Source organism: Megascapheus bottae, chromosome 22, assembly GCF_031878675.1.
Source record: "Megascapheus bottae isolate mThoBot1 chromosome 22, mThoBot2.hap1, whole genome shotgun sequence".
NCBI lineage: Eukaryota > Metazoa > Chordata > Mammalia > Rodentia > Geomyidae > Megascapheus > Megascapheus bottae.
In genome coordinates this window covers 25,512,299-25,535,309 of record NC_143530.1, presented here as the reverse complement: position 1 = coordinate 25,535,309, position 23,011 = coordinate 25,512,299, and the positions used below count along the sequence as shown (strand labels likewise).

Below are 23,011 nucleotides of genomic sequence, written 5' to 3'. Positions count from 1 at the left end.
TTTACTCTGGACAACACAGGTGTATTCTCTGTTCCCTTGGAGTATCTGTTTCCTGCATATTTCTCCTTGAGACTTAATTTGCAGATTCTTCAATCTCCCTGCAAAGAATCTTCTACTAGATTCACAACTGAATTTGTTCTGTTTTCAGTTTGATTAAGAGGATACATTCTAGAAGTCAGAACAATAGAGCCAGCTTACTGGAATATAGCTGTTTGGTGTATTGTCACATTTGTGGATGATCCCAAGGCCCACATTTGCCAGCAATCTCAGAGCAGGTCCCAAATTTCCAATAGTTTAAGTCATTCTTATTCACCTTGTTTTTCAGAAAGAATTTAACAGAATCAAAAACTCAAAAGCAAATAGAAGGTATGATTACTGCATATAATGTATTGGGTGGTTTACACCAGCTGTAAAAGTATGCTAATATTCTGGCTGCACACATATTAGTACTTTAAAAACCACAAACTTTTATAAATGTAGATTTATGATTGTAGAATATATATTCAATAGCCGTTCTTTACTGCTATTCATAAATTTATAATACTCCCTAGTATCTCAGAGCAGACATGTTTAGGAGACTATAGCTAAAATTTAGTTGGGAATGCCTATCAGTTTGAGGCTTTTGAATGCTCATTTACTCTATAGAGTACAGTGAACACACCTTCCTGTTCTTTGAAAATGGTGAATACTAAATGAACACCCTGCATGTTGTCCATTTCACCAGGAAAGTTCTGATCACAAAGTTAACATTTGTGGTTTCATAAGCGCGACTAAGAGTTCTCTTTCTCTGAAGATTGGAGGCTAAGAAAATGAAACATGAATCCTCTTTGCGCCAAGAGTTGCTTCATACGCTCTGTGTGATCAATAAGTACATTGTGGTGATGATTTCATAGCTGATTAACTGATGTGTCTACAAGCCAACGCTTGACTTGAAAGTCTGGTCTAGCTACTCGCAGTGTGAGCATGGCCTTCACTCGCCTACTGGCAGAGAGCTCTGGGCTTCTCTACCCTGACCGCAGCCTGGGTGCAGCCCTCAGTTTCGTACTGAGTAATACATCAGCCAGAGCTGCAGCCTCCAAAAGGGCATTTTATCTTTTTCGGCAAATGCCAAATGACAACATAATTAGTGACAGGGAGGTAAAAGCCTGAACTGAAAAGCATGTCAGATAGCTGGCTGTAGGCTCTTCAACTTTAAGGAGACAGTGGTAACTTAATAAGAAACATAAAGAAAAATACTCAGTAATTAGGATAAATACAATAAAAACAATGAGCATTTATTAATCTGTAAAAGGGTAACTTGATAAAGATTGCCATTGTTTGCTATTGAAACAGAATCAAGTAGCATTTCTGTATTGGATTTATAGCATATTGTCCTTTAATTCTTGTCTGGATCTTAGCACTTCATCTTGAGAATTTTTGCATTCCTCCCTGAAAACTTTCAGTCTCATTTTTTTAAATAAATGAAATTTGATAGTTTGAGCATAGTTTTGTTACCTATGACACTGCTTTTATGCCCACTAAGTACAAGGTAAATAAATTATTGTGCACTCTGGGTGGGTAGGGGGAAAACTGGCATTGAAACAATACGTAAAAGACTCTTACTTTTGAGATTTCCCAATGAGAACATCTCTGTTTTATTTTGCCCCTGGCTAATATCTGAAGATCAGTAATAAAGCTCTATGCAAATATTTTCATATATTAGAAGAACAATATTTTGACACTCACTGATACAAGCAAAAAATACAACAGTAAATTAGTGTGCAAGAAAACAATGAAGACATTGTTCATTCACATGAAATGAATGTGAAAAATGTTGTGTGTATTAACAGAAAAAAGGTACTCCATAGAACTCAGCCTGACGTGGAATAGATGTTACTTGTGGTATTTAATGGTAGTAGCCTAGTGGTTTTGGTTATCAACCATGCACAGTTATTGATACTTGCCAAACTACTAAAGATTTAAGTCAGTAGAAAAATAAATGATACTTCTCTCAAAATTAAAAAATATACTTTTGAGATTTCCACTTTCAAATATGTGTAACTTAAACATTTTGATAATGATAACTTGTCACAGGTTTTTCCTTGATTTTATCTGGAGTTACATAAGTCTAAAAAAATTGTTCAATCTCCCTTGACTTTTTATGAAGTTTTTAAATAAGTGAATTTATAGAAGCCCTTAATATTTAATTTAAATACTAGAGAACAAAAGGGTGGGTGGTTTTGTTTTGTTTTTTAGCTTGCAGAAGTATAGATAGGCCCTTCTTGGGCAGCAGGGTTTTACATAAGTGTGTGTGTGTGTGACTACATTCACATATCACTGCTACAGACAGTGCTTTCATACATGTCTTCTCATTTCATCCATGTTGATCAAGAACATTATAGACCTAGGAATCTAGACATCTAGGAATACTGAAACAACACCCGCATCCTAGTTACAAACACAACTCAGTCAAAAGAACAAAGCTCATAGAGTATTTAAAATGGGTTTAGATTCCTCAAAATTAAAGGAAGAACAGTCAAATATAACTCCATTCATGCATACTTCACAGGACAGGAAGAGAGACTTGCTTTTTTTTGGTGTCTGAATCTCTCTACCCTCATCACTGGGTGACAGTTACACTTCCAGTGCTTAATTTCCTGGTTCAGTCTTTGTGTTTACTGCATTGAGACTGAATGTCTAAGAAGATGTCAGATCTCCATCCAGGATAAGGATATTGGTAGGGCTAGAGACACAGGACAGAATACCTGCCTTAAATATAGCTGCCTTTGCCAGGTGTGGTGACTCACACCTATAATCCTAGCCACTCAGGAAGCTGAAATCTGAGGATCACAGTTCAAAACCAGCCCAGGCACTAAAGACCATGAGACTCTTAACTCCAATTAACCACTATAAAAACTGAAAGTGGTGCTGTGGCTCAAGGGGTAGGGCAGTAACCTTGAGCTGAAGAGCTTAGTGATAGCATACAGGCCCAGAGTTCAAGCCCCACGACCGATTTTTTTAAAAATGTATGTGTGTGTGTATGTGTGTATATATGTATATATTTCTACATACACATACATACATACATACATACATACATACATACATACATACATACATACGTACATACAGATAGATACTACCGGAATGTAAGTCCTATAGTTTTCCTAAGTCAAATACTAGACCTTGAAAACCCTTTTTTTCTATATAAATGTTGAATGTCCCTAAGCCCTGCACAGTGTCTACCTTGCCTATCCCTGCTTGGTATCTACAAAGACCCTAACACAATGTCTGACATACAGGAGGTACTTCATAAATACTGGTTGACTGCCTGGTCCTGGCTCCATACTAGCCTGCGGCAGTTCCTAGTCTGCTTTTTAGTATGTTTTTATTTGTTGTTTTCCTGAGGAAGTGTGTATTAGCCTAATATAGTAGAAAGAACCCAGGAAAGAGAAATGAAGCACTCAGCTGTAGCGCTGAGTAGGTGTGTGACTTTAGGCTAGTCACTTAATCTCTCGGGTTTCAATTGCTTCATCTTTAGAGTGAGTTGAACTGAATGAGAACATCTCTGACGCCCCTTGCAGCTATAAAATTCTGTGCCTCTGACTAACCAACTCATTTTAATTCACTCCACCCTGTGGGCCTTCCCTGCGCTTGCCTTTTATGGGTGTGAGAGTTTTGTCATGGGATGAACCGGCTTCTCCTAAGCATCAGTAATTTTCTTCAGCTACATATTTATCATCATCCTGATGATAAATTATAGTATTAAGCACTTTTTAGGGTCTAGGCAATTTTCCAGATATTTTGCATATAGCAGCTAATCAAATCCTACACACACACACACACACACACACACACACACACACACACACACACACACAAATACAACAGAGGAGTTTCATTTTGGTGAGGCACAGGAAGATTGAGTAAAGAAGTTGTCCATAAATAGCAGACTGGAGTTAAAATACAAGTAGTCTGGTTCCAAGCCTGCCATTGAAGAAGCCGTTTCTCAGAGTGGTTGCCAGAACAACAGCCCCTACTTCCCTGGAGTTTCTTATAAATGCATGTTCTCTGGACCACTCCAGTCTTTTTGGTCAGACTCTCTGGAGTTAGAGGAGACCAGTAATCTTTCTTTTGATTTTTGCAGATGATTCTTATGTATTCTAAAATTTGAGAACTTCTGTTTCTTCAATACAATATCTCACCAAACCTACATGCCTCCTCGTTGTTTACTTCCAGGTGTGGTGGATGCATTGGTGGATGAATGAGGCAAGTAACTAAGATGTCAGTTACATAAGTTAGGAACTAGTTGTACTCCTTTTGAAGCTTATTTACTCTCATTTGTCAACACTGATGAAATCACTACAGAAGTCAAGAGGTTGAGACAGTTACTAAAGAGAGATGGGATTGTTCCTCCAGATGTACTCTTTCTGCACAGAATCCTGCCATTTTGGTGGATTGAGCAAGCAGGCTTAGGGTAGTGATAGTATGTCATGCAGTAAGGTTTACATTCCTTTCTTCTGTGTGTCTAATGTAACAACCATTAGCCTTGTGTAGCTCTTCTGAATTGAGATGTGTTTCAAGTGCAAAATATATGATGGACTTTGAAGATTTCAAATACAGGTTTTTGAAATACCTCAGTGGTATAACATGATATCCATTGGGCTAAATAAAAATTTTAAGTCATCATTATCATTTCTTTGAACTTTTTAAATGTAGCTAAATAGAAGATTCATTTAAAATTATTTGTGTGGGGACGTGGTATTTCTATTGAGCAGTGCTATTTTCACTAGTCTGGGCAGTGCTATTTTATACTAGTCTTGTTAAAGCACATCTATTGGTGTATATAATATGATGTGTGAGAGATCTATGGCAAGCCCAGAAATTGGATTTCCATGCCTGGGTCAGACCCAAAGGCAAATCAGGATGAGCTTGAAGGATAAGGTTATGGTAAGGTCAGAGGGACAGTAATAGGTTTAGACAATACAGCCAGGAGCCAAGAACAGGGAGGTGAATGATCAGGTGGTCAGATCCAGAGCTTTTATATTGTTCCTGCAGAGCCAGGTTCTAATTCTTGAATGGCTTAGCTGGGTATGTGAGTGGGAGCAGGTAATTGGAGACACCTGGCTGAGGTAGGTAGCTGGGCATGCTCCAGGAAACAACCACTTCTGGGAAGTATGTTTACAGCAGTGATGTTGTGGCCAAGCTAGAGTATTTGTCAAATTATAGTGACCTGAAAGTAAGCTTCCATATTCCAAATGCCAGCCTGTAAGGTATTTTTTGCCTTCCTGTAAACTAATAATTGAGCGATGAAAGAAGTTTTGTGTAAAACTTGCAAGCAGAGCAAAAATGTTTATATTAAAGACAAATGTGAAGTTTTTTGCTTCTATCTTGAAACATTTAGCTAAATATTGTCATCCCAAGATAGCCCTTTGTGGTGTACTTTTCTTCGAAATGACTTCAGTAATGCTACCTATCCTTCAAGTATTTTTGCAATATGATTTTATGTTAAGGAGGGAAACTGTTTCCTCTTTAATGATAAGGGGCTGACCTCATAATCAATAGTTTGCTTAAGAAATGACAATAGGTAGCTTCCAAGCCAACTGCTTATAAAGCCTTTAGCCTCTACTGACCTTTTTAAAGCAGCCACCATGTAAAGAAGCTTTGGATGGATTAATGAATAGTTAGAAACCATGTGAAGGAAGAATGATCATATACAGAACTGAGGTGTATGTAGCACCAAGCACCCAAATCTGGAAGGGAGAACTTCACAGTCCCACAACAACACTCATACTTCTTTGGCCAATACCACCAGGAGTCTAGATTTGTCATATCCCCTGAGCTCTCCTGAACTCCTAACTCAGCAAATTGTAACAGAAAAGCTGCAGCAATAGGTGTTGTGATGGTTTTATCTTTCAAGCTATAATAGATCAGTGCAACAAGTTTCATTTTTATGTGCATTTTATTAAAATTCTTTCATCTATATATTATTTACATAGTCATATAGGTAATATGATAGCTTACATGGGTATATGATAGCTTAAGATAATTCTTTATGCACACATTCACAATATGTTATGTTATTGATACTATGTATCAAATTATGAAGATATCCATTTTAAGATATTGTGCTTTCAAATAAATATATAGAGGAATATTACTTCTAAATGATCTAACTTAAGGATATTGTCATCCAGTACTCCTTCCTTGAACCATTCAAATCAAGAAAAAAAAAAAGAACAAAACATGACCAAAGTGAGCTTCAGCTTCACTATAATAATAAAATTAACCATAATTTGAATTATGCTACTCTTAACTTAGGGCAAATGTTATGAAATTTAGAGAAAAATAAGAGTGGATGTGAAACTATATACAATTTTCCCACAATAGAGTAATGTATGAAAAGAGCAGAAAACAGCCTTATCAATGTTCACTTCTTCACTGCAGAATTATAAGAAGGAGTTGGGGAAGGAAAAGCCAGTGTTAAGGTGTGTGGCATAGTCTCCCTGCTGAGGGACACTGCACAACATGGTTCTGGTACAGGCTAGGAAAAGCAACAATTTCCAGATCACAGTATAGCAGTGCTCTGACTATGAACTGTTCTGTGAACCACACTAGCCAGAAGTGCTGAGAATCACATCCTGGCAATGTATGGAATGAGTTTGGTGAGAGATGTTGGAAACAGTCTGCACTGAGGCTTCAAACGAACCTGTGTGGAAATTATACTCAAAGAAAAATACAGGGGCTGGGAATGTGGCTTAGTGGTAGAGTGCTTGCCTATCATGCATGAAGCCCTGGGTTTGATTCCTCAGTACTACATAAACAGAAAAACCTGAATGTGGTTCAAGTGGTAGAGCACTAGCCTTGAGCAAAAGAAGCTCAGGGACAGTGCCCAGGCTCTGATTTAAGCCCCAAGACTGGTAGAAAGAATGAGATGAGATAGGAGGTGGGAGTGTGGGAGGGAAGCAAGCAAGCAAGTTTGGCTATTTATTCTCCCTAAACCTCAAAGAAATTATAAATAAAATACATTTGATAAATTTGCTTAGAAAAGAACTGGCCAAATTATAGCCTGTAGGCTTTGTAAATAATGTGTTGTCCTATTTGTTTCCATCTCCTCCATGGCTACATTGTGCTTCTCTAGCTGAGATGAATGATGGTGAGATCATATAGCCCACAACTTAAAGCTTTTGCTATTTAACCTTTCAAGAAAAACAGTTGAAGGGGCACGTGGTGGCTCATGTATGTAATCCTAGCTACTCTGGAGGCTGAGATCGGAAGATCAAGGTCCAATGCCAGCCGGGGCACTACAAAGCTGGGAGACTCTTCTCACCAATTAATCATTAGAAAATGGGAAGTGGGGCTGTGGCTCAAGGGTAGAATGGTAGCCTTGAGCTGAATAGCTCAGAAACAGTGCTCAAGCCCAGAGTTCAAACCCCATGACCCGAAAGGAAGGAAGAAAGGAAGGAAGGAAGGAAGGAAGGAAGGAAGGAAAGCAGGCAGGCAGACAGTTGTCAGTACAGTTACTGAAAGTAGTAAAAAGCAGTCTGGTAGCAATCATTGATAATATGGAATTGAAAAATAATATTAGTGACAGAAAATGAAGTTACAGCATTCAAAACAAATGTTACTAAAAGCAGCCAGGTGAAAGGCTGAAGGATCTCAAAAAAAAATTTTAAAGAAATGCATAAAGGTTAAGAGATAGAAAGTGGTAGGTCCAGAGCAAAAGAGTTACAACACATGCTCAGCTGGTGTTTCTGATGAAGAAGTGGAAGGGACAGGAGACAAAGCACATTTAAGGATAAACAGAAATGGTCAAACCCTGGTGGCCCGAAACTCTACTTCTTTGCTTCTTGGAGGCTGAGTTCTGGAGAATCAAGGTTTGAAAACTCCCTAGGAAGAAAAGTTTGAAATCTCTAAAATAACCAGCAAAAGGCAACATAAGCCAAACACATAGCAACTCCTGCCAGTAACCCTGTCTACTCAGGAGAATTTTTTTTTTTTTTTGATGGTGGTGGGGCTTGAACTCTGGGCCTGAGCATTGCCTTTGAGCTTTTCAGCTTAAGGCTAGCACCCTACCACTTGAGCCACAGTGCCACTTCCAGTTTTCTGGTGGTTAATTGGAGTTAAGAGCCTCATAAGGGCCGGGAGTCTGGCCTAGTGGTTAAAGTGCTGGCCTAGCATGCACGAAGACCCGGGTTCGATTCCTCGGTACCACATACATAGAAAAAAAGCCGGAAGTGGTGCTGAGACTCAAGTGGTAGAGCTCTAGCCTTGAGAAAGTCCAAGGACAGTGCTCAGGCCCTGAGCTCAAGCCCAGGACTGGCAAAAAAAAAAAAAAAGAGCCTCATAAGCTTTCATGCCCAGGCTGGCTTTGAACCATGATTCTCAGATCGCAGCCTCCAAGTAGCTAGGATTACAGGTGTGCGCCACCATCACCTGGCTACTCAGGAAAATCTTGATTGAAAATCAACCAAGGCAGACATATCATGAGACTCTTATTTTCAGTTTAAGTAACAAAAAGCCAGAATGGAAAATATGGCTCAAGTGGTAAAAATGCTAACAGTGAACATAAAAGCTGAGTGAGAGCACAAAGGTTAGAGTTCAAGCATCAGTACTGACACAAGAAAAAACTGAGCTGGATACATGCCTCAAGTAGTAGATTACCAGCCAAGCAAGCTGAGCAAGTGCAAGGTTCTGAATTCAAATTCTGGTATTAGATACACACACACACACACACACACACACACACACACACACACACATACAGTAGTAACTAGATGCACATTGAAAAAGTGATCACCCAGAAAATTTGATTTGGAATGATTGACACAAAACTAGGATTTTTAAAACTTTTATATTTCACTCTGGGAAGAGAAATTTTTACTCCAAACCTAGAATTTATAGATTGGTATTTCTAGCAAAAATAGAAAATACAGAACAAAATTTACCTTAGCGATTTTTGTTCAGAAAACATGGAGTAAATGAGAAATGATTTTTCTTTTTTTGCCAGTCCTGGGCTTGAGCTCAGGGCCCAATAAATGATTTTTTAAAATATAAGAAAAAGAGGGCCGGGAGTTTGGCCTAGTGGTAGAGTGCATGCCTAGCATGCACGAAGACCCGAGTTCAATTCCTTGGTACCACATATACATAGAAAAAGCCAGAAATGGTGCCGTGGCTCAAGTGGTAGAGCTCTAGCCTTGAGAAAATCTAAGGACAGTGCTCAGGCCCTGAGTTCAAGCCCAGGACCAGCAAAAAAAAAAAAAAAAATATATATATATATATATGAAAAAGAAAAAAAAAGAGGAGCTATCTCTTTCCCTAAATTATGATTGATTATTTTGATGCTGTTATTAATTTTTATGGTTAAATTTTCCTAAATTGTAATCTATTATTTTATTTTGTATTGTTAAAGGTATTTTTTTTGACTTGGTTACTTTGTATGTTTAAAAAGTGTGAATACCTTAAATCAAAGGAGTTCATATACCACAAACTGCCAATAATATATGTATCAACTAAGAGTGCCACAGAAAATGAATAGATCGACAGACCTGGCTTTGATTTTATGCTATTGATTTTCTTAATATAGATTTTGTTTTAATTGGATCATTTGATTCTTATTTCCCACAAATGTCAGAATAGAAAAAACTGTCCAAACTAAGTCTGAGACTCACCTACATGGGTCCCACAAAGTCTAGGGCCTGGCCCACTACAGGACCACTGGAGGTACCAGCCTAAACTGAACTTACCAGGCCATCTTCCTGAAAGCAGCTGCTCCATAAAGCCCGAGTAAAAGCTGTGTGAGGGGATCCCCACATACCATACCTCATTTGAAACTTTATTTCCATATGGATTCATTCTTGTTCTTCCAGTACTAAGCAAGCACTATACCATTGAGCTACAACCCTCTCCCCCGTTTTTATTAGAATTATAAACTTTCTCCTCAGAAATACATTTTTAGATACACACATCTAAAATTTTATCTCAAAGATTTTTATATGACAGTAGCATGTGAAGCACAAAAGCACAAACTTGAAAAAAAAAAAGCAGCAGTCACATCCACATAGTTAAACATAACCTTGATTAACAAATCTTGTTATTCATGGATGCCAGCTCGGTTAATAAGTGTTTGTGGTTTGGATACTGAACTGGAGGTTAATGGTGAGGTGGAAGCAATTGTAGAATCCAGATTTTTAAGACAAACCCATATCACACCCTAAAAGGCATGCATGGAATCAGGTGTAGTCAGTCAGCTGTAGTGATTCCTTATGGTGGATACTTTAGGTGTTCTCCTTCACTGATCCAGCTGTGAACAGCCACCAGCGCTGGAGACTGCACAAGCGAAGACAACTGGGTCTTCACGCAGGGATTGATGAGCTATTTGCATGTCTATCATTTGAAAGATTGAAGAGGATGTGTGTCAGTCTTTTTATTTTAAATTTCAAATAAAAGTTGTATTTTGGCTTTTCTAAATTAGATTTGTCAAACAGGTAGGCTAATTATGTAGTTAGAGTAAAGTATATGAACAAATTTAATATTTAAACTCATGTCAGCCTACTATCAGATATCACTCATATCGAATCACATTTCATTCAATCTTCATGTGCCTTAAATGTAAAATGAATGCAAGACATGTTTTTAAACCTTCATTGTTCATTCACCATCCAGGGACATTTTTATGTTGTAGAGTGTGAGGACCTGGTACATTCCTTAACTGATTTGCTTTTCTCTATGGTTTGAATGAAAAAACAGGTTGTTTTTTTTTCATGTGCACTAGTAATCAAGTCAGGACTAATGTAAATAAATGTCTTAGAAAGTAGATAACTTCATCACATCCTTAAAGGGCACCAAAAGAAAGTGGGAGACAGCACTGTCTCTTTTCTCACCGATTCCTTGAGAGACAAAGTAAGAAGATTGATGTCTAAAACCCATAACTGTTTCTGCAATTGAAGCCAAAGCTGGGTGGCAATTTGCTCACAGCCTGTGGCCCAAAGTGTCATGGGTCATGTGGTCCCACATGTGAACAGGAAGGTGAGAATGGGTGAACTTTTGCCTCAGTTGTGCCATCCATCAGAGAACAAATGGAGCAGATCAACATGTACAGCTGTACACAGAAGCCAGTGGCTGAGCCCTCCTCACACAGGGGCCTTTGTCTTCTAGATATGAACTGGCATTACTATGGGATGCACCAGGCCTCAGCTTTGTGGCAAATTACTAACCCATTATCACACCAGAACAAGGATCATTTATCTTCTAATCCAGAGTGTCACCTGTTCTTCATTTACCAGTCACTAACCATTAATTATGTTCATGGAAATTTAAACAAAGTCTTTTCCTTCTGCTAAAACTAGTATACTGTTCAGTAATAACAAATAAATCTAGAGTTGTATATAGTTTTCTTCCCATTCCCAGACTAGAGTCTGGTACAATATGAACTTTAGAGGAAATGCGTAGAATTGGTAGGTCAAAGGCCACAGATCTCTTGATGGAAAAGAAAAGAAGAGAGTCTTAGATCTGGCTCTTGTACAGGCAAAAGGATCCAACTGATCCCCAGGTTTCTACTGGGAACAAAATAAGCAGTAGGGGTCTGTTTAGAGTGATCCACCACTGACTGGCAAACAGCTTTTTTTTCCCCTTTTATTTTTTTCCCAAGGCTTTGTTTCCTTTTACATAAGTAACTAAGATTGTTTTATATGTGTGACCATTCTAATACAACAGAATATTCCTAAAGAAACAAAATTGAGCAATTCCTGAAAGATCTATCTAAAAATGATATTTTTAGAATAGTAACTTGAGTTAAACACCCTTATCTGTATTAATCCCTTTATATGTAATCCCTCAGAAAAACAAATATTCAAGCAGAATGTTAGCCAGAAGTATAACTTAATTTTTTCCTAAGAACTCTGAAACTACTTTTACAAAAGCCAAAAGAAATTTGTATGTATATGCATATGTATACATGTGTGCCTAGGCCCAGGTTCCTGTTGAAGCCTGCTCAGGAGAAATGAGAAGGTCGCTATAGTTCAGAAGGGCAGCCAAAGGGCAGCTTGGGCCCATTGAGGCCACCATGCATGTGCTATTGGTCACAGAAAACCCTAGCAAGAGAACAGGAACTCATTCTGATGGCTAGACGAGACTCTAGTGCAGGGTCAGGAAGGAGAGGTCAGCATTCCCAGACAGATGAGGGGAGAGAGCAAATTCTTGTTTCAGGAACTCATGAGCAGGCACAGACCTATAAGGAGTCCCAGCTCTCTTCTATAGCATGAGGCTTTAAAGGTTCTTCCTCCAAGACCCATTTTTAATAGTGATCAGGGGCTCCAACCCTAGAGACTCCATGAAGATCACAGCTTGTATTTTGTGCCTTTAAAAAACAGACCCAGCTCTACTAGTCATAGTAGTAGTCTAACATTTAAAAATTGTTGCAGCTAAAGTCCAGGAACCATGATCCCTTAATGTAAAATGATAATGGCAAATATTTTATTAATGCAAACAAAACTATCTCTTTGCCAAGGCAGTTTTCTCTGCTAGTTACTTTACAGTGTATCAGTGACTTGTGACAGCTGCTGTTATCTCAGCCAGCATGCTGCATTACAAGGCATACAAGTTTCCAAACTCATTTTTCATATGCCCCAAAGCATTATTTAAAACAACTTCTTAAAAGACAAAAATACAAAGATATGCATAAATAATTTCAAGTTAAAGGGAAATGTATATGTATTATTTTTAGAAGGTTGCCACAAATTTTCAAAACTGTAAGTGAAATTTTTCATTGGGTGTAGTAGCTGTAATCCTAGCTACGCAGGAGGCTGAGATCTGAGGATCCAGGTTCAAAATCATCCCGGGCACTGAACAGTGAAACTCTTATCTCCAATTAACCACCTGAAAACCAGAAGTGGTGCTGTGACTCAAGGGGTAGGGCAGTAGCCTTGAGCTAAAGAGTTCAGGGACAACACCCAGGCCAAGAGTTCAAGTCCCATGACTGACCAAAAAAAAAAAAAAAAAAACTAAGTGAAATTTTTTGATAGATATTTTTTAAGATAAACTACTAGGAGAAATAAGGAAAATACCAACTAAAATAAATTTCACTAAATAGTAGAATAAGAGTTCAGTAGGTATAAAATTGAGGACAGAGCCAGAATGAAATGCATTTTTTTAACCTACTTTGTTCTGAGAAGTGGTTGGGAGTGATGGGAAAAAATTATTTTGATGGTCCGTTTTTGTGTGTTTACTGAGCTTTCTATATATATCAAACACATGTTATATCACCAAGCTATAACCCAAACTCAGGCTTATAGGCCTGTGTGTCATTGGTTAAAAAAAAACAAAAAACCTTTTGTAACCAAGTAAAGCTATATCCCAGAATGTTGCTGCGTTTTTACAGGATCAGTTGAAGGAGTGCCTCTCAGTAATACATCCATTTTTACAACAGCATGGAATGTGAATACCTAACCTTTAAATGCCACTTTTTTAAATAGTAGTACTCTCTATGTGTTTGTTTCTCAATTATTCTTGTTGCTTTTTTATTGGTAAATTTTCAGCTTTTTGCTAAGAAAATGAGGTTCAGTTTTCAAGAACTATAATGATTCAGTTTATAATCTGTGTTCAAATGGTTTTTCTTTCTCTGCCATCTTTGGTATGTAAGACAATTAGACCATGACTTTGTAACTATTAGTTCATAAACATATAGAAAGAATATTCACCACCGGTAACAGTTGGATAGCTCAATTCCCATAAATTTCAGTACAAGGACCTGCTCATGAGAACATTCTAGAATGCTGAAATGAAAGATTCCTATTGAACCCATGGCTCTGTGAGGGCTTAGGCATCCATGTTAGGATGTTCCCCCAGATGTTTCTGATACACATTTAATTGCAAGGGACATCATTGTAGGGGCTAAAATAACCTAATAAATTTACGGTCATATCCAATTATGCACACATGATAACATGGTATTCCCAAAGTGGCAATTGAGTGTGACTTTCACATAGCTTTGCCTCTCTTTCTCTTTAGGCTATGTGGCTGATGTTGCAGAATGATGAGCCAGAGGACTTTGTTATTGCTACGGGAGAAGTCCATAGTGTCCGTGAATTTGTTGAGAAGTCATTTATGCACATTGGAAAAACCATTGTGTAAGTATCCCTCCTAGTTGGCTGTTCATTCATTGGGTGATTGTTAACAAGTGTGCATGTATGTCTGCTGCTCCACTTTGATTCTGTCTCTTATCTTCTCTATTGTTCTGTAAAGCAATGTGTGTTTGCATGATTGGTACTGCAGCCAACTTACATTATGTGTCAGATATCTTTCAGTATCTAAATCCAAGCTTTTCAAAATATATATATACATTTCTTAATTGTTAATTTTTTAGTTTTTCTGGTTTTTCTTTGGTGTTAAATTTTATCATGTATGTACTACTTTTTTTTTTTTTGCCAGTCCTGGGTTTGGGCTCAGGGCTTGAGCACTGTCCTTGGGCTTTCTCAAGGCTAGAGCTCTACCACTTGAGCCTCAGCACCACTTCCGGCTTTTTGCTATGTATGTGGGGTACCGAGGAATTGAACCCGGGTCTTCATGCATGCTAGGCAAGCACTCCACCACTAGGCCAAACTTCCGGCCCTCATACTACTTTTTGCTATGACATTGTATGGCTGCTTTTAATCTTACAAGACCAATGTGAAAAAAACCCCCACAACTACCCAGCAGTAAGGACTGCTTTCATTTTATATGTTTTCAAAAACTTAGATAAAAGTCCCAAGTTCATTACATTCTTTTCCATGTACCATTGAGAGTAAATTGTGACCTGGTGCCCCAGCATTCTGAACTTGTGTGTATCTATCTACATTGACATTGTATTACGTAAACACAGTACAACCATCACACTCAGGAAATTCAGTGGTAAAAAGCTAACTTGCAATTTTCTGTTCCCATCTGAGATGTGGCAGTTTGGCTGATGTTATCCTTTATATCAAGCTGATCCAGCTTAAATTCAAGCACTGCAAATACTTGGTACATTACACAAATTTTGAAGTCAAATTTATTTTGGAATATTTGGAGAATGTTTGAGAATTCAGTATGCACAGAAATTTATTTTTAATTTTTGCCATCTTGTTTCATAGAATGTAATTTGATGACCTTTATTGTGTTCACATTGTTGAGACACTATTATCAATCATTTCTCCTTTCCTCTCCCCCCAGCAGTGGTGGGGCATAATGTAATCTAGCACTCAAGGCTGGGATCAGGGAGATTATGAGTTTTAGGCCAAATTTGGTCTACATAGGGAGATCTTATTTTGAAAATAAGCAAAACATTTGATGTATATGCTACCTTTTCTAAATCCATTCATGACTTTATGGGTACCTGGATTATGTTGGACTATTGTGAATAATGCTGCTATGAACATATACTGACAGATACCTGTGTGAATCCTTGCTTTCAGTTCTTTTTTGTTTATAATTAGCAGTGGAATTTGTGGGCTGTTTAGTCATTCTGTCAACAGTCATTAGACTGTTTGTCCAAGATTTATATTTAGAATGTAAGAAAGGACATATAAAATAAGAGACTAGATTTAATGTTTTATCTTTATTTTTTTAAAGAATGAACTAGGGAACTTAAAAAAATATGTGGAGCAATTGCTGAAGACACTGGGCAACAGGTAGTACAGGACAGTGAGCACGGATGGAAAAGAAATAGATGAGGTGGGTTCTGAAATCCCCCAGCTTTCTTCTTTGGGACCATGGAGCAAGAAGGTGAACACCAGGCAGAGTTCAACTGTCATGTTATAATGAAGAGGCAGAGATCAGAATTTAACAAGTCTGATACAGCCAGACTTTAATGAGTAATTCTTGAAAGATGGGATCTACAAATAAATGAGCTCAAAAGATCTTCATAGAGGTCTTCTTGAGTCTCTACTCATCATAAGTTGCACATATATACAAGACTTCACAACCTGAGACAAAGAACCACCTGAATGTTTCTTAAAGCTTGTCCAAGACTACAAGACATGCAGGCTTTATCCAACCTCAATGGAGAAATCTGTGGATTACACTGAGAGCAGTACAGGTTCCAGAGAGCTTTATTAATGGCATAATAAAAATGGCTACAGTAAAAGCTACTCTTGTCTCAAAGTAACAACATATAAATACATGCCTCAAAAGGATCTAACTGAACACAAATAACTTAGCTTCCTGCTGTTACAAAGCCCATCCTTCTTCAAAGGAAGTTAGTAAAATCTCAACACATAGAATTCATTCTATTCAAGGTTTTAGTCAAAAAGTAGCAGGCTTGTCAAGAAGCAGGAAACCATAGCTTTTAACCATGATAAAAATCAAGTAGTAAAGACAGACTGAGGAAAAATCAAGACACTGATATGAATACAAAGTGATTGTAAATCAACTATTATAGCTGTGTTCAGTTACTTTAACAAAAACATGAACACATTCAAAAGCACTTTTTTCATATGTATAATACTGGGGTTTGAACTCAGTGCCTCATGCTTGCTAGGCAGACACTTATAACCCTTGAGCCAAATTCTAGCCATGAAAATATATTTTCAAGAAAGGAGCCATGCCTGTAATCCTAGCTAATCAGAATGCTGAGATTTGAAGATTTTGACTCAAAGTTAGCCTGGGCAGGAAAGTCTGTGAGACTCTTATCTTCAATTAACTACTTAAAATAGCTCAAAGTCAACGTGTGGTTCAAGTGATGTAGCGCTAACCTTGAGCAACAAAGGTCAGGGACAGTATCCATACTCTTAAGTTGAAGCCCTATGACAGAAAGGAAGAAGGGAGGGAAGGAGGGAGGGAGGGAGGGAGGGAGGCGGGCAGGCAGGTAGGTATGGGTCAGGTGATGATCCCTCATGACTGTAATCCTTGATATTCAGGGAGCTGAGATCTTAGGATTGTGGTTCAAAGCCAGCTGAGGCAGACATATGGAAACTCTTGTCTCTAATTAACCAGCAAAAAGCCAAAAGTAGAGGCATGGCTCAAGTGGTGACCACCAGCTATAAGCAAAAAAATCAAGCAAGAGCAAGTTAAAGGCCTTGAGTTCAAGTCCCAGTACTAGCATAAAAGAAAAGAAAAGCCAGATGAAACTTCTAAACATGAAAAAACTTAGCATCTGAAATTTTTAAAATTTCATTATTGGCATTGAGCAGATTAGATACTGAAGAAAACCAATGAACATTGTTAATAATAGAAATGACCCAAGGTGAGGCACAGAAGGAAAGATACTAATAGCGAATAAAAAGAACAGTTTTAGCAACCTGTAGCACAATCATCAGGCAACCTGACTTTGGAGTCCCAGAGGAAAAAGAGAGCAGGTCACAGATGAAAGGTGACTAATGACTGTTGCCCTAGATGTGATGAAAACAGTAACTTGGAGGCATAATAAACCTCGGGCAGACAAAACATGAAAGAAAGCCATACCAGCACGCTTTATAGTAAAAATACTGACAATAAATGCTAAAGAGAATTTTTAAGAGTAGCTAGAGAAGAAAATTATTTATAGAGTAACAAACACTTAAAAATCAGCAAATATGCAAGGCAGAAAGCAATACATCAGTATCTGCAAATTACTTATAAAAACTTGCAACCTAGAATTGTATCCCCAGGGGCATAGTATGATAGAATACCTGAAGAAAAAAGGAGAAAAGATTGACTTTTAGTTTTCTAGATATCTTATGAACTCTTGGCCCCATTGCTTTAGGCCTGAGTTGGCATCATGTAAACATCACAGCAGGAAATACTGACGAAAAGATGCTCGACTTACAAGATATACCCTTCAAGAAAACACCCCTACTTCTTCAAAGTAGGTGCCACTCCCTGCAGGTTCCATTTACTCATTCAGCTATGAATGTATCAATACCCATTCAGTCTTTTCTGCTATGAATCCATCAATCCCCTGATGGTCAGAATCTTCCTGATCCATTCACCTTAAGCACTGCTTCATTGGGGACTAGGTTTTCAACACATGAGCCTTTGGGAGACATTCCAGATCATAGCAAGGGATATAAATTTAAAACTTGTCAAACAAAATCTGAGATGATTCACTGTTAGCAAATATTCCAGAACAGATAGAACAGTACTAACTCATACTTTGTATCTATGGAAAAGAATTTAAAAAACAAGAAAAATGGCAAATATGTGGGGAAATATGAATGGTCTGCCTCATTGTTTAAAAGTTAATTGACTATTGTCAAATTGTGCCTGTACATGGTGGCACACGCCTATAATCCCAGCTACTTTGGAGATGTAGATAGGAGAGTCATAGATCCTAGCCAGCCTAGGCAAAAACTATCTGAAAAATAATTAAACCAAAAATGATTGAGGATCTGAATCAAGTGGTAAAATCTTGCCTAGCAAAATGAGACCCTAAGTTCAAAGCCCAGTCCTACCCCCCAAAATAAGTAAAAATCAAATGAAAACTATTTTGTTATTGATATATGACAAAGCAGTTATATCTGGAATGTAAAGGAAATTCTGGTAATTCAACACTAAAAGAACAACTCTTAAAATGGGGAACATTTTTAAACAAATATTCGTACAAAATAACATACAAATGGGCACTAGGTACATGAAAAGATGCTTATCTTGTTATCTACAAAATCACATTTAAATCACAAAATGATGCCATAATGATATCATTAGAATGGCTACAATAAAAAAGGTCAACAGTGTTATTGTTGATGAAGATGTAGAACAATTAAAATTCACCTATTTTACTGATGAAATCAATGCTACAACCACTTTGAAAAATAATTTGGCTATCTTATATCTAATCTGTTTTAACATGTAACCAGAAATGGTATTCATTTGCCAAAGAAAAACGAAATTATGCCCACATACAATCCTATACATATGCATAGCAGCTTTATTTCTAATATCACCTTTCCAGATGTCTAATCAACTAATATCTTGATAACAAATACACATACAATGGAATACCTAGATCTGATCGTAGAAAACCAGCATTTATATAATAAAATACTATTCAGTAAAAAAAAATGGCAGAAACCACCAATACTTGCAACAATTGAGATGACTCATAAAATCTTAATTATGCCTACTGAAGGCAGCCAGAGTACAAACTGTGTAATTCTGTTTAAATGATATTCTAAGAAAGGCTAATTGGAATGCTGGGATGGATGCCAGTCAGGGTTCCTGAGCATAGTTGGGTGCTTGGCCATCTGGTACATCAAATGATGCCAACAATTAGCCTGGAAGGAGCTAAAAGTGTAGCCTAGTGGTAGAGTACTCTCCTAGCATGCACAAAACCCTGGGTTTGATTCCTCAGAACCACATATACAGAAAAAGCCAGAAGTTGGTGTTATGGTATAAGTGGCAGAGAGCCTTGAGCAAAAAGTGTCCAGGAACAGTGCCCAGGCCCTGGATTGAAGCCCTGGGACTGGCAAAAAAAAAAAAAAGTAGCCTGAGAAGGCTCAAACTAGTGACTATGCCTGTAACCCCAAGTACTTGAGAAGGAGATGATTTGACGTTTGCCATCCAGAGCAAAAAGTTAATCTAGCAAGATCCCAACTCAAGAAAGCTGGATAATAGTTCACACATGTAACACTAGCTATGCAAGAGGATCACAGTGTAAAGAAAACCACAGACAAAATGCAAGATCCTACTGAAAAATAACTGATGCGAAATGGGTTGTGGGCCTGACACTGAAAAAGTAGAGTGCCTGTCGAGCCAAGTTCAGGACCCTGAGTTCAAATCACAGTACCACTAAAAGAAAAAATGCGGTGAATGACTGGTATATAGGAATATTTGGGCTGGTGGGACTGTGTTTACATGAAACCAAGTGCATATAGTTTCATTAATTATAAATTATATAATCTACTTTTTTTTCTTCTTGGCCAGTTCTGAGGCTTGAACTCAGACCTGAGTGCTTTCCATTAACTTTTTCTCTCAAAGCTAATGCTCTACCATCTGAGCTACAGACCACTTCCAACTTTGGTGGTTAATTGAAGATGAGTCTTAAGGACTTTTATACCTGGGTCTGGCAATCCTTATATACACAATTCTTATATCTCAGCCTCCTGAGTAATTAGGATTAAAGATGTGAGAGCCACCAGTACCTGGCTTAATCTGTTTTTGTTTTTGTTTTTTTTTTTTGCCAGTCCTCGGGCTTGACCTCAGGACCTGGGCACTGTCCTTGGGCTTTCTCAAGACTACAGCTCTATCCCTTGAACCACAACACTACTTCCTGCTTTTTCTGTGTATGTGGTACCAAGGAATCAAACGCAGGGCTTTGTGTATGCTAGGCAAGCACTATACCACTAGTATAGGCCACACTCCCGGCCCCTTATATCAGCTGGGTGCCAATGACTCATGCCTATAATCCTAGCTACTCAGGAGGTGGAGATCTGAGGATCAGGATCAAAAAGTCCGTGAAACTTTTATCTCCAATGAACAACCAGAAAACCAGAAGTGGCGCTCTAGCTCAAGTAGTAGAATGATGGCCTTGAGCTAAAGAGCTCAGGAATGGTGCCCAGGCCTGGAGTTCAAGTCCCATGACCCACAACAAAAGAAAGAAAATGTATCAAAACTCAATAATGACAGCTTCTATATAGTAGCATTTTGGGTGACTTTCAGTTTTTGACCCTGTAGTTTTCTCTTCTTCTTGTATAATGAATTTTGTATGCTTTTATAAGTAACAAGTCACCACAAACACACCCTTAAATTTTGCGATAATTTAATGGTACATGCTTCTCTGAAAAGTACATGAAACTTTGCCATTCTCCCATCTTCAAGATAGTGTCTGAATGTAAACATCATATTTTTGTCCTGTAGTCTTTAGATTTAAATGCTTATGCTTTATAATTTATGACTTGCCATTGTCTTTTGCAAAGCAGATATTATTTCTAGTTGATTTAGAAATAGAATAAACTTAATTATTGTTTTTTCTTTTTTTTAACTTTTTACTTCTAGGTATTGAACCTTGGGCTAAGTATATGTATGCTCTATTACCAAGTACACTCCTAGCCCTCAGGTCATTTTCAGATTTATATTAAAATCCTGCAAAAGCAACAGCATTCTCTTGAGTTACTAGGAAATGGCTTTTTTGCCATTCAGAAGCAAACATCAGATATTTATTATATCTGACTATACCTTTTCTGAAATACATCTTCTGAGCTACACTGGTTTCTCCACAGCTGGGAAAGCAAACTCAATTCTCAGATGTTATAAATGCAGTGGCTTCCAGTGGTCTATTGAAAGGTGCCTTTAAGCCAGTTATCCATGGCATACCCCTGTAATTGAAGCTACTCAGGAGGCTGAGATCTGAGAATCAAGGTTTAAAGCTAACCCAGATAGGAAAGTCTGTGAGACTTTAATTTCCAAGTAATCACTGAAAACTGGCAATTTTATTATAGTGTACAGTGATCCCTCCCTATTGTGAGAGTTCTGTTCCAGAGACCCCACACACCAGGTGAAAATCTGCAAACTAGCAGTGTTACATAGTTGTCCCTTGCTATATTGTGGTTCACTTGTTGTTACTTCAAGAATTTCCACCTGTCACAGGGGTCTCTGGAATGTAGCTTCTGCCATACATAGGTGAGGGATCACTATGTAATTTTTTTAACCCACAATACAGTGAAGCCGCAATAAGTGAATCACGTCACAGCAAGGAATGACTGTATTGTTTTTCTATTTTATTAGTGATTGCCAACCTCTTGCTGTACCTACTTTATAAAAACTTTATCCTATTCACTAGGGGAAAAACCCAGTATGTATATAATTCATTCTATAATTTCAGGTACACACTGAGATTTTGGAACATATTCCTTCATAGATAAGGGGGGAAAGAGATGGATACTGATGTTCATCTTCTTCCTCTTAAGGATACTATTTATTTCTCTATGTAGTTAATTGTAGAGCTGAATCAGGCCTGGTCCTGTGGTCAAGGGCAGGAAATCTATGATGGACTACTCCACTGTGAGTTAGCAGTTTGAATGGGATGTCAACAGGGTCCTCTCCAGTAGCAGAGCTGTAATGAAATAGTAACAACACACAATATGAGGCAGACAGAGACAGCACATGCTCATGATGGCACTCCAGGAACTATATCCCAGTGCAGCTTAATTCCAGGGCTATGGCACTGTTTCACTGAAGAGAAAATGACAGCACAGTAAGGTTCAGTTACTATACTCAGGCCACCTAAGCAAGGGAATAATAAAGCAGGGATTTTCCTTTAGGGCTAGTGATGCAGCTCAACTATAGAGCACTCATGTAACATGATGAGAAGCCCAGGGCTCAATGCTCAGCACCTCAAAAATGAAAGAGGCACTTCTTTATATGCCTGTTTCATTCTTCTTGCTCATGTTGTTTCAAAAGAAAAAAAAAACTTTGTGATGGCCAATTTATAGGAAAAACAGTCCCAAATTCCCACACACACACACAGATACAGAGAGAAGAAAGAAAAAAGACAATGCTTGGCATTTTTGTTTTTGAGAGCCCAATTTCTGATATAATAAAGCAAAGAATTTTTCAGGGAGTAATTTTTACTATATACAGTTTGTGTTTTAAACTTTGTCACTTAAACCTTTTCGTCACTCCCTCAAACTATAGTATCACTCCTGAGATTATTGAACAACTCCCCCCCTCTCTCCTCTCTCTCCTCTCTCTCCTCTCTCCCCTCTCCCCCCCCCCTCTCTCCCTCTCTCCTCTCTTCTCTCTCATCTCTCTCCTCTCCTCTCTCCTCGCTCTCCAGTGATTGCAGCTGTAAGCAATTGAGACAAGATGGGCATCTGTCTCTTTCCCAGGCTAGCCTCTGTGCTCCCAACAGCTGCCTGCAATAGGTACTCTGTAAATACTTAATTGAGCACATATGGATATTCCCCAAAGCCAGCTTGTTCAGAATCCTTCCCAGATTTCTCATAGTCACTGTAATTTTCCTGGGCTTCATGCTTAGAATGATTCACTCTGGCATGGTGGTGACAGCTGTAGGGAAGCCACCATGCTTCCTTCCCAGAGGGCTGTGGAAGCTGCCCTAATAAGAGGGCTGTTAAAGATCTTCATGGCAAGGGCAGAGAAGGAT

General features: G+C 38.2%; 1 protein-coding gene across 1 annotated transcript in view; it reads left to right on the top strand.

The window, feature by feature from the left end:
• The window catches only part of Gmds (GDP-mannose 4,6-dehydratase), a 550,906-nt gene that overhangs the window by 415,004 nt on the left and 112,891 nt on the right, over window positions 1-23,011 (top strand). Inside the window, exon 8 of the mRNA XM_090356369.1 lies at window positions 13,987-14,105. Coding sequence (XP_090212495.1) covers window positions 13,987-14,105 — 119 coding nt within the window. The remainder of the gene's footprint in view (window positions 1-13,986; window positions 14,106-23,011) is intronic.